Source organism: Chiloscyllium punctatum, chromosome 38 (assembly GCF_047496795.1).
Source record: "Chiloscyllium punctatum isolate Juve2018m chromosome 38, sChiPun1.3, whole genome shotgun sequence".
Classification (NCBI taxonomy): Eukaryota; Metazoa; Chordata; class Chondrichthyes; order Orectolobiformes; family Hemiscylliidae; genus Chiloscyllium; species Chiloscyllium punctatum.
Window position 1 is genome coordinate 46,324,478 of NC_092776.1, and position 13,110 is coordinate 46,337,587.

General features: G+C 41.2%; 1 protein-coding gene across 1 annotated transcript in view; it reads right to left on the minus strand.

Annotated features, from left to right (window-relative positions):
* Positions 1-13,110, minus strand: part of pcgf5b (polycomb group ring finger 5b) — a 184,769-nt gene that overhangs the window by 43,664 nt on the left and 127,995 nt on the right. Inside the window, exons 5-7 of the mRNA XM_072557783.1 lie at positions 11,214-11,273; positions 3,905-4,050; positions 299-397 (exon numbers count right to left, since the gene is read on the minus strand). Coding sequence (XP_072413884.1) covers positions 299-397; positions 3,905-4,050; positions 11,214-11,273 — 305 coding nt within the window. The remainder of the gene's footprint in view (positions 1-298; positions 398-3,904; positions 4,051-11,213; positions 11,274-13,110) is intronic.

Genomic DNA, 13,110 nt, shown 5'->3' on the forward strand with positions numbered 1-13,110 from the left:
TAGTGTCTGTATGCACCATGATCTCATCAGGCACATTGGTCTGATCATTCAAAATAAGGATTGTTATCTTCAGCCTTACATGCAGCCTCAAAATGTCTGTAAAACAAAATTCTATTTTAAGGAGATGAATAACATTTTCAAGACAGAGTCAGAACATCAGGTGTCTGTGCGTATTGAATGAATGGACAACTAAACTAAACAGACTGCACTGGTACTCTTTTCCCTACTGTGTACATATACAGACTGAGCAAAGGCTCACAAAGTCAGACATTTAGCCTATGGTCTTTTGCAGTCTCACCTCACAAGTGCTAGGAAGTTTTAATTTCAAACTCAGAAATTTTTTTATAGTTCCCACTGTGACTCTCGTTGAGCAGCGAATAAATTTCTTCATTAAGCCCTGTTGAGACAACACAAAAAGAATCCTGTGAGCAGCCAAGGTCTATCAAACTGGGCATTGCAGTTTCTGTTTCTTATACACTGAATCTTCAAATTCTGATAACCATATTTTGCAGAAAATAAAACAAGCTCACTATAGCTATTCATGAAAAGAAACAAAATCAACCAGTGATCAGTGGTAAAACGTAATTGTGTTATATTGAAGGTACTGCAATAAAATTAATTGTCTTCTAAATACTTCTTATTGTGCAATGTGATATGCTGGATGGCAATAGACCGGGAAAATACATTACTGTATGAGTTCTCCAGCTCTTCTGGCTTCAAGTGCAACCTGCTCCTAAAGTGTGTCATAGCTTTCCTGGACCGATTGACCAAAAATATCTACCAGCTCCTCTTTTGTATCTTGACTTTCTAGTTACTTAAAATATGAAAGGGAAAATCTACCCATAATACACTGTCTCAATCTGTTGCATCAGGATTTACTGCATCATGAAAAAAACAGTAAACTCTAGGAATCATTGTTGACATGTAAAGTAGAATATTTGAACTTGTTGAGTGTTAAAAAGCTTGCCTGATTAGATTAGATTCCCTACAGTATGGAAATTGGCCCTTTGGCCCAACAAGTCAACACCGACCCTCCGAACAGTAGCTCATCCAGACCAATTCCCACACCCTAAATTTAAATCTGACTAATGCACCTAACACTACTGGCAATTTAGCTTGGCCAATTCACCTGACCAGTGCATCTTTGGACAGTGGGAGGAAACCAGAGCACCTGGAGGAAACCCACACAGACACAGGGAGAATGTGTAAACTCCACACGGACAGTCACCCGAGGCGGGAATCCCTGTGAGGCAGCAGTGCTAACCTGAACCACCATGCTGCACCATGCCTACAACCAAAGATTTTGTTAATTTAAGACACAGATGTTCTTTTAGTTGCAGGACTGTGTGATTGTTAAGCATTTAAAATGGAGAGCTGAGGAACTGCCACGGGTATGCATGCTCACAAACTGTTTATGAACTCATTGGGATGACACAGAATCCTTCTGTCTGTCTGCAGGGAAACCGCCAAAGTAGAAAAGTTATTTTCTCCAGTCAATTGTTTCTTGTATCGCTAACATTGAGAGAAAGGACTTAGTAATTTGGGTGGAATAGCTAACAACACAAAAAACAGACAACTAAACGTATCTTCTTTAGCTGACAGATGAAAATAGTAGAGCTCAGTACAGATATCATCACTGTTCCTCTTGACAAAAGTATTCACAACCAGAGGGAGCACAATATTGGGAGCCTCACTCCCTTTAAGGAGGAGGCTGCTGAGATGCTAGGAGGACCTTGACCAACCCCACATGATCTGGATAAACAGGAGGATGCCCCTAATCAGTTGCTGATAAACAGATATGCAGGACTAATTCCTGAGACATCACTTAGAGAAGCAAATATGCATAACCATCACCAAAGTGCTTTTGTTCTTCACTGCGGTCTCTGCAGTATGTCCAAGACTACAAAGAGGAGACAGCCTATTGTCGGCTCTACCTTTAGCACCATCTCTGAAGACCGTGATTTAGAATTCTTATAAGATCCATTATCACTTCATTCACATTTTTCCTCTGTCAGCACAGATATAGTCACCTCAGTGAGTGCATATTCTAGATTCGGCTTGGAGTCACAATCTGATTCATGCATCACAGACACATGCCCATGGTTGATGGAAACTGTGACAGTCAAAGTCCCTGACACTCAGGTACTTGTTGCAGAAGGGACACTTGCTAATTCTCATGTGGATGGATGACAAGCCTCAGGAATCACAGGTCTGGTGGGGATGCAAAGACAGGAAAAAAATCTGACAGAAATGCCAGAGTGCAAGCACACACTAAAGTGAAAGGTCGAGGAGTCTGTCCAAATTCTCTCTGCTTCAGGCTCTGTCATGCAAGTGCTTGGCTGTCTCCAAGGAAAGGGTGTAACTGCACTGGAGAGTCAGACCCAACAGAGGCTGCCAGATATGTACCCAGACCCTCATTCCATCACACCAGCCATGGCTGCCATGTAGCAATGGCTAGGTAAGAGGCTGGGGGGTGAAGGCACCTCGACCTCCCTACAAATGGTCCTTCTCCGTAAGGAATAAGGGAGATACCATCATGCACCAACAGGAAAGAGGAAATCCAGCAAGGTACTCTGGAGAGTTGTTGCTTGGGCACTCCAAAGGTTCCGTGTCGCTCTACATAACTTCTAATTGTAACCCCAGTTCGGCATCTAACCAAGTTTGGCCATGGAGGCTGCATTTTGGGGAACTTGCATTTGAGTAGAAGACTCTCAGCAGGCCAGAGCATTCCAGGCCTCAGACCATCAACCAATTCTCACTAAAGTAATCAAGGGTAACATGGTACAGCAGTCAGCAGTCTGCCTGTATCGCGGCTGTGGGTAGGGGACCTGCATCTAGGCATAACGGTATGTAAAGAAAAGTAAAGACATTTTAAAGGCATAAAGATAGCACAGGTTTTTAACGGCTATATTGAAAGAAAAACAAATAAAAGCAAGATTGGAGGGTCAGATCCAACAAAATATGTAGTGGCCACCAGGTATGTACCCAGATCCTCACTCCATCACACTGGAAATCTAGAAACTAGAAATCTGGAGCACTGGAGAAACTCAGTAGGTCTGGCAGAATCTGTGAAGAGAGACATTTTGAGTTCAGTATGATGGACTGGTGAGATGATCTTTTAATGACATGCAGATATATGCAAAAGGGATGCTTAAAATTTGCTGTTGAGAAGGTCAGCCCACTTCTAAAGTTCAGAAATATTATGCCACTCATTATAAGGACGGCATGGTAACTCAATGGTTAGTACAGCTGCCTTACAGTGCCAGGGACCTGGGTTCAATTCCAGCTTTGGGTGGTTGTCTGTGTGGAGTTTGTACATTCTCCCCATGTCTGTATGGGTTTCCTCTGGATGCTCCACTTTCCTCCCATAGTTCAAACATGTGAAGGTTAGTCAAATTGGCCACGGTAATTTGCTCATAGTGTCCAGGATGTGGATTAGCCACAGGAAATCTGGGGATAGGCTCATGGGGGAAAGGTGCTGGGCCTTGGTGGGATGCTCTTCACACATCCAGGATTAGGATCTGATTTTCTGTCTTCGGCAAAATTAAGTTCCCTTGCCTTACTTTGTGCTTTGGGAAGCATCACAAGATTCTACCCACTATTTCTCGTAAGCACTTCCTAAGCAAAACAAGCATTGAAATCACGATTACATTACATGAAGAGTTTTAGAAATAGAGGGAGTTGAAAACAGTGTTGTACTGTTAGAATGGACAGTCACAGCCACTACTGTCTGGCAAGATTCTCAGTGAAATTTGTCCCCATCATCATCTCTACATAAATTCTATTGCAAGCCTCAAAGGCACATCAAAATAAACATGTTAATACATTATATACTGTTTTAACATTCACTAAAAGTACCCCGTTTACAGTAAATTCATAAATGAAAGAAACGATGTCTCGATACCTTTACAGTATTATCCCCTGATTGGCCATTGTTGCGAAGGCAGTCTAGGCAAATGGCAATCTGTGGATCACTTCTATGATAATCTTGATCTTCTTGGTCCTCTTCCTCATCTATTTTAGCTTTTTTGGCTTTGGGGCCTTCATTATCTTTTTAGAAACACAATTATTGAAAAAAAATGTACAATAAATACATCATCACAACAATTCTATCATAGGTAATTTTCTGAGGGGTAATATTTTATTTTCCAAAATGATCTATAACTGTGTTAAAATTTTGGAAGATTACAGTCAAACATTCAATGATTGACATAAACCCCTATGTGATTGAAAGCTTGGTGATCAAAGTTAATTAGCCAAAAACAGATAAGACAGCAAGAAAATTGCATTACTGGTTGAGTTGTCCATTCCTCCTTGTTAATCTTTGCTTATGGTTTAGAACAAAATAAGTTATAGAAAGACAAATTATAGGAATTCATGTTGCATTAAAATTGTTTGTATGAAATGACTCATTGCTGCTGATACATTACACACATTGTCTGTGCAGGTGATCAGGATCACCTAATTGCTTACAAATTTCCAAAGCAATTAACTATTCTTTATAAAGTTTCATCTTTATAGAATTCCATCCCTAGTATTCTTCAAATTTAAACCTCAGGAATTTGCAGGATATCATATATAAAATACAGCTTTAGTAACAAATATTAATTTGAAAACCTCAGTTTGATTTATCGGACAGATTATGTGCAACATGAAAACATTAACATCAGGAAAAGGAGGGATCTTCTCTTGAGATTAAAGCTACAGCACAGTGCTAAAATTAAATATAAGAAGCTTTACATCGCACCTGGCCATTATAGTAGACCTGGTACATTTAGTCAAGTGTCTGAATGGATGATCACAGTATAAACATTTCCCAACACCAACAGCCAAGCTTGATTAAAACTCAATTTATCCTTTAGCAGAAAATAAGGACTGCAGATGCTGGAGATCAGAGTTCAGAGTGTGGTGCTGGAAAAGCACAGCAGGTCAGGCAGCATCTGAGCAGCAGGAGCATCGTGTTTCAATTCCTGCTGAAGGGCTTATGTCTGAAACATCGATTCTCCTGCTCCTCAGATGCTGCCTGACCTGCTGTGCTTTTCCAGCACCAATTTATCCTCTCCCTAACTTAAGAAAAGTATATCCCTTTTAAATGTTGTACTTTCTCTCCATGTTCTCTTCCTCTCCTTTTTAAGTCCCTTCACTATTCACCATGAACCTACTGAAGTTTCTATAGTCCTTTTGGATCAAAGGGTTGCTCTCTCATCATTCTCTCATCAGGACAGATATGACTGGGTGATGGTTTAACCTGAGGGTCATTAGGCTTCAGGCAAGGGGAGAGGTTAAGAAGGCGGGACCTTTATGGTAACCTCAGATGATGCAGGAACTGAGGCCATGCTATTGGAATCACACTGCACTGGAAACCATTCGCCCAACCAACTGAGCTAACTGACCTCCCATGAGTCTACTACGCCTCATTTGAATAGTAAAATGAATAGAAATACCTATGAATGTATGAAATTGGAGCAGAAATACTGGAGACCATTCAGACCCTAGATTCTGCTCACCTATTCAATATGATCATGACCAGTCTGGTTGTCTTTCTAATACCATATTCTCATCTACCTCTCATTAACCAGTGATCCCCTTGCCTAACAAGAATCCATTCACTTCTGTGTTAAGGATATTCAATAACATGACCTCCACTGCCTTCTGAGGCAGTACCTTTCAAAGCTGCATGACCCTCTGACAGAAAAACATTTTCCTCATCTCTGACCTGAAAAGGTAACTCCCAACACTTCACTCAATGAAGCAGCAGCACTGTGAAAGTTAGCGCTTCCAACTAAACCTATTGGACTGTAATCTGATGTCATGTGACTGCTGACTTTGTCCACCCCCGTCCAACACCAGCACCTCCACATCATGCCTAATTTTATAACAACATCCTCTAGTTCTGGACTGATGTATGAGAAGAAACATCCTTCCCAAGTCCATCTTTTCAAGGTAGTTCAGGATCTCACACACCTTAATTAGGTCATTCCTCATTCTTCTAAAGTCCAGTAAAAAGAGGTCAGGTATGTCCAACATAAGACAACCTGCACATTCCAGATATCAATCCAGACAATCTCCTCTGAACTGCCTTTAATGCATTTAAATCCTTCCTGAAATAGGAGCCCAAAATTGCTCACAGCATTTGATATGCGGTCTCAACATAACTGAAACATAAAATCTCTGATTTTATGTTCAATTCCTTTTGTAATAAAGGAAATCATCCTATTAGCCTTCTTGATTATGTGTTATCAGCACACTAATCTTTTATGCACAAGAACACCTAACTCCCTCTGTACTTTGGAATTCTGCAGTTGTTCTTTCTTTTAAGTAATATGCTGTCTCTTCGTTCTTCCTGCCAAAGTGAATAACCTCATACTTTCTCACATTATATCATATCTGCCAGACTTTTGCTCAATCAACCTAGTAATATCCATCTGCAACTTCCTTTTCTCTTTTTCATGAAATGTCTCCTTACTTATCTTAGTGTCAGTTAAGTATTTAGATACTGTGCCTTCTCTCCCCACATCTATACATTGTAAAGTGTTAAGGTCCCTGACAAGTATCAAACTCCAGATGGACTTCATCTCTAGGTCTTAAAAGACGTTGTTGATGAGGTTGTGGATGCACTGGTGTTAACTTTCCAAAATTCCTTTAATATAGCTAAGGTTCCATCAGACTGGAAAACAGCAAATATACTTGTCAGATCCTGCCAATTAGACAAAGACCTTTAGACACCTGTTTTCTGCTGACAAACCAATCTCCTATCCATATTAATATGCTATCCCTACACTGTGCACTTTTATTTTCTGCAATAATCTTTGATGTAGACCTCACCAACTGCCTTTTGGAAATCCAATTATTAGCACAGCTCCCTCCCCTCTCCCACCCTCTATATGTTATTTCTTCAAAGAACTCCAATAAATTAGTTAAACATGATTCCCTTTTGACAAAACCATTCTTATTGCTCCTGATTACCTTGAGGTTTTCTATGTGTACATTTCAATTCCTTTAATGAACAATCTGAATACTTTCCTCATGACAGATAAGCCACCAGGCCTAGAGCTTCCTGTTTTCTGTCTATTATGAATGGGGGTTTCATTTGCTATGATCCAGTCTGATTGAACCTTACCTGTATCTAGTGAATTTTGGAAAATTAACACCAATGCATCCACATCCTCCTCAGCAACCTCTTTTAAGGCCCGTAAATGAAGTCCATCTGGAGTTTGATGCTTGTCAGCCTGGCAGCTCCTTCATTTTGCTTCCCTTGCAATTTCCCCAAGTTCCTCTCTCCCTTCCACCCCAATGTGCACATACTACTGGAATACTTTTACATCCTCTATAATGAATACATAATTAAAATATCTGCTCATTTCATCCATCATTTCCTAACTTACTATTAACTCCCCAAGCTCACTCTCTAGATTTTCAGTACTCATATTAATTATGCTTTTCCTTGCTAACGACCCATAGAAACTCTTGCTATCTGTTTTTACATTCCTCCTAACTTCTTCTTAATATTTTCCTCCTGATAAACCTTTTACTCATTCTCTGATGTTTTTTATATCCTGACCATATCATCCAACTGCCATTCATCTTTGTGCAATTACATACTTTTTCCTTAAGTTTGATGTTTTTCCTAACTTCTTTACTTAACCATAGATGGTGGGTCCTACCTATAGAATTCTTCTTTATTGTAGAGATATACTTACTCCGAGTATTCTGAAAAATCTCTTTAAATACTCTGCTACAGAGTCCCTACTGATCGATCTCCTGGCCAAGTATATTACTTTAATTCAGCTACCATAGCTCTCATTAATATATGATTGACCTTATTTAATTTACACTAGTCTTAGATACAATCTTCTCCTTTTCAAACAAGATGCGAAGTTTAATCAATGGCTGCTACCTAAGTCTGCCTTTATTCTGGGATCTTTAATTAATTGTCATTTAACACAATACAAAGTCTAATATAACCTGACATCTGGGTAGTTTCAATATAGATAGAAACCACTGCTGTCCCTTTATCACAAGCCAATAGTTTTTACCTGTCAGCCTTGTCCCATATTGTGATTCCTGTTAAGGTGCTGTAGATCACTCTCACTAGTGATTTCTTTCCCCTACTATTCCGCTTGTATCTTAATCTCTTAACCTCATATCTACATGCTAATCTCCAAAACCAAGGTGATTGTTAACTATTGCACAAATGCCATCCTGATTAACAGTGCTACCCCTCCACCATTAACTAGCTTACTATTTTTCTTCAATGTCATATACCCCTCAATATTCAGAACCCAAGTCTTATCATCTTCCAATTACATCTTCGTAATGGACATCAGATCATAGTTATTTACTTCAATGTGTACTGTTTGCTTACTTCATTATAAATGCTATTCCCATTCAGATGTAGAACTCTTAGCAAAATTAATCAGACTTAAATCAATGCTTCCCTCTACTACTATCAGTAAGAGTCAAGAGTGTGTTGCTGGGAAAGCACAGCAGGTCAGGCAGCATCCAAGGAGCAGGAGAATCAACATTTCAGGCATTAGCCCTTCATCAGGAGTGAGGCTTGTGGGCCCGGGGCTGAGAAATAAATGGGAGGGGGGGGTGGGGTTGGTGGGAAAGAAGGTAGCTGAAAAAGCGATAGGTGGATGAATGAGAGGGAGAAGGTGATAGCTCAGAGGGGGCAGTGATGGACAGGTCTTGAGGACAGTGCCGAGTTGGAGGCTTGAGACTGGGATAATGTGGGGAGAGAGGAAATGAGGAATCTGTTGAAGTCCACATTTATCCTCTTTGGCTGCAGGGTCCCAAGGCAGACTATGAATCGTTCTTCCTCCAGGCGTTGGGTGATAACAGTTTGGCGGTGAAGAAGGTCCAGGACCTGCATGTCCTTGACGGAGTGGAAGGGGATGTTGAAGTGTTCAGCCACAGGGCAGTGAGATTGGTGAGTGTGGGCGTCCCAGAGATGTTCTCTGAAACGATCTGCAAGATGGCGTCCTGTCGCCCCGATGTAGAGGAGACCACATCGGGTGCAACGGATGCAGTAGATAACATTGGTAGAGATACAGGTAAATTTCTGATGATGTGGAAGAATCCCTTGGGACCTTGGACAGGGGTGAGGGGACTGGTGTGAGCACAGGTTTTGCACTTCCTGCGCTGGCAGGGAAAGATGCCAGGAGTGGGTTGTGTGGACTTGATGATGGAATCGTCTCTGTGGAATGCTGATAGGGGTGAAGAGGGAAATATATCTTTGGTGGTGTGGTCCATTTGGAGATGGAAGTGGAGTAGGGTGTATGCGGAGGTTGGTGGGATGGAAGATGAGGACTAGGGGACTTCTGTCCTTGTTTCATTGGGAGGGATGGAGCTCAAGGGCAGTGGTGCGTGAAGTGGAGGAGATGCACTTGAGGGCATAGTCAACCACGTGGGAAGGGAAGTTGTGATCTTGGAAGGAGGAGACCATCTGGGACTTTCTGAGGTGGAATTGGTTACCCTGGGAACAGACGCGGCAGAGGCAGAGGAATTGGGAACAAGGGATGGTGTTTTTACAGGAGGTAGGGTGGGAGGAGGTGTAATCGAGGTAGCTGTGGGAGTCGGTGGATTTGTAGTAGGTGTCGGTGGTTAGTCGGTCACTGGAGAGGTCCAGGAAGGAGGGAGGTGTCTGAGATGGTCCAAGTGAATTTGAGGTCGGGGTGGAAGGTGTTGGTAAAGTTGATGAACTGTTCAACCTCCTCGTGAGAGAACGAGGTGTCGCCGATACAGTCATCAATGTAGCAAAGGAACAGGTTGGGGTGTTGTAGGTGTAACTGCACAAGATGGACTGTTCCATGTGCCTGACAAACAGGCAGACATAGCTGGGTCCCATGTGGGTGCCCATGGCTACCCCTTTGGTTTGGAGGAAGTGGGAGGATTGGAAGGAGTTGTTGTTGAGGGTGAGAACCAAGTCAGCCAGGCAGATGAGGATGTCGGTGGAAGGGTACTGGTTGGGATGGCATGAGAGGAAGACACGGAGGGCTTGGAGACCTTTGTCCTGGCGGATCGATGTGTACAGGGACTGGATGTCCATGGTGAAGATGAGGCATTGTGGGCTGGGGAAACGAAAATCTTGGAGGAGGTGAAGGGCGTGGATGGTGTTCATGAACATAGGCAGGGAATTCCTAGACTAAGAGGGACAGGATGGTGTCGAGGTAGGAAGAGATGATTTCAATGGGACAGGTGCAGGCTGAGACAATGGGTCGACCGGGCAGTTAGGTTTGTAAATCAGCTTAAGCCCGAAACGTCGATTCTCCTGCTCCTCAGATGCTGCCTGACCTGTTATTCTTTCCCAACAATACACTTTTGACTTGGAATGCAATTGACTTGTTTCTAAAATAATTTCACAGTAGTTTTTGCGTCAGAGAGTCGTACAGCACAGAAACAGATCCTTCAGTCCAACTTGTCTATGCTGACCAGGTTTCTCAAACTAAATTAGTTCCATTAGACATCCGTCTAAACCTTTCCTATTTATCTACCTATCCAAATGTCTTTTAAACTTTGTAACTGTACCTACCTTTACCAGTTCCTCTGGCAGCTCATTCTACGTAGGCACCACCCTCTGTGTGAAAAACATTGTTCCTCAGGTGCCTTTTAAGTCTTTCCCCACTCACTTTAAACTTATGCCCTCTAGTTTTGAACTCTCCTACCCGAGGGAAAGGACTTTTGCTATTCACCTTATCCAAGTCTCTCATGATTCTATAAATCTCTACAGGGTCATCCCTTAACCTCTTATGTTCTAGAGGAAAAAAGTCCCAGCCTATCCAGCCTCTCCTTACAACCCAAATCCTCCATATATTCAAGTCCTTGCCCATTATTTTCTTAAAGGTGGGAATTGTTGACTGTATAAGAAATTTCTTATTAGTGAGGAAGGAAACTAGGAAGACAAATAAGTCTGCATTAACCACTTGGGCTAGTTCAAATTCAGTAGCAGAAAGGTGCACATGGGGAATGGTATCCTCAGCTAAGGGACACTGAACAACTTAAGAGGCTGAGAAAGATCGATAATTTTAAGCAAAGATATGTGGGGTGGAAATTTGTTAAAATTCACACATTTTAAGCTCCTGAAATACAGAGTTGGAATCATACTAGCTTTAATTTTTCCTCTCTAGCAATGGCTACATTTATCAATCCTTTGAAAATAAATCAAGCTATTCTAAGGCTATAAGATCTTTACGTTAATTTTGTTAACATACCTTCTCCATTCTCTTGTGGTTTATTTTTTTTCCAGAATTCTTCTTCTTGCCGCTTTTCCACTGGCCAAAAGAACATAAGTATTTGCTAAAATTGTTAACAAGTTAAAAAGTTATAAAGCCAACATGGTAAGATTTCACTTGATTGTATATCTCCAGGTGGAAAAGTAAGATCTCATGAGGACTTTTGTTTTGGCAAACATTACTAAATGTTAAACATCATAAGAAGAACTAAGGGGATGTTTTCATTTTCAACAACCAATTACTTTTTGTAGAATTAATTGCACCAAGTAAGGTACTGGGTGCATAGCAGCTTTCTTCCAAAGTTTCTATGCCATCTCAATGCATTAACATTGTTGAAAGAAAGACATGCAATCAGGACACTGTTTTAATGTTGCTGTTCCCACTTCACAAGCATTGAGATGGTCACAGAAAGGGTAGAGCAACAAATATTTTGATAATCCACCTTGAGAATGTGTAAAGCGCACTAAAATGGCACAGTGAAGCTTTTACACGTCAAAGGATACATCACATTTATTAATGTATCACAGTTCTTTTTAGGGCTGGAGTCAGCTAACCATTATGCAGTTCTCCAATAAATAAACAGCTTGCAAGCACACAAACTTCCAGTGGCAGCTCTGCCTAACACAACCTGAAGCATACTGGCGAAATAATTACTTGCTATTTTACATACTCATCTGGCACTGTTGTATCTATTACACTTTATGTAATAGTTTAATCTCTGTAAATTTAACTTGCAGTTTCAATTTCATGTGTTGAAAATATGTGTTCCAGAAAATATGCACACCTATTATTTTAACTAACTTATCAAACATTTACAATTCAGAATTTCCATTTTATAGCATTTGAGTGTTAATTTGCACAATGAAAGTAAACACATTTAGTGTATCAGCATGGTTATTGCAGCTATTTTCAAGAAGGTACTTATAACTTCATCTCCTAAACAAACTTATAGGAGAGACTAATATTTATAGATTCCATAATTAGATGTTCAACTATATACACTGCACTTTTTGTGCGGAATTAACAGATAACTGCACCTTGAATGCAACTCACTCAGTGAGAACTGTACTGAGAACCATTTCTTCCTATTTCACCCTGGCCCCCTGCCTCCCCAAACTTGCCTCTCTTTCTCTACAGTAAGCAGCAGGGAATATAACGCTGAAGCCATGCATTATACCAACTTGGAACTATGGGCAGAATATTTTATGGTGGATTGATGGCTCACCACCCCTGCTATCCAATAGTCTGCTCTGCAGCTATGGCATACAGTGGGGGGGCTTAACTAGTGAAAGGTGGGGATTCAGCTCCTCAGTGGAAAGAAATCCATTGGCCGTCAAATCTGCAGCTCCAACAAAACTAGCAACATCGAGAGTTTGGTAGTAGATGCTGCTGGGACCACTCTCAGTCTCAAAAAGAAAATCCAAAGGGCCCCCAACAGAGGAAAATCCAAAGTATTGGGCAGGGAGGATTTTGCCAACTTAAGGTAGGTGGTGGAAAAGGGGAGTAGGGTGGATTTGGAGAGTTGATATATAGAACAGCTGGGGGTGGGGCGAAGTTTTGAACCAAACTGCAAAAAGCACCCCTCAGAGAGTACCATCCTTCTTTCCTATTAAAAACATAGGTGTCTACTCCCACTTATCTGCCTATGCCAACTATATTATAACATGGGCAGCATATTATTTTAAGAAGCTCAACTGATCTCTAATAATATGTTTAATATGGCATGCAGGCTGCCAATTTCACGAACTAGTTCTCTGAAGTGTTCAGGGAAGCTTGTTGGTTGGGCATTCATTCTATTTTATGTGGACCCTTCCAAAAACATGTCTGGCAGTGACATATAAACACTGCCCTATATTGCTATTCCTTTACTCTGCGG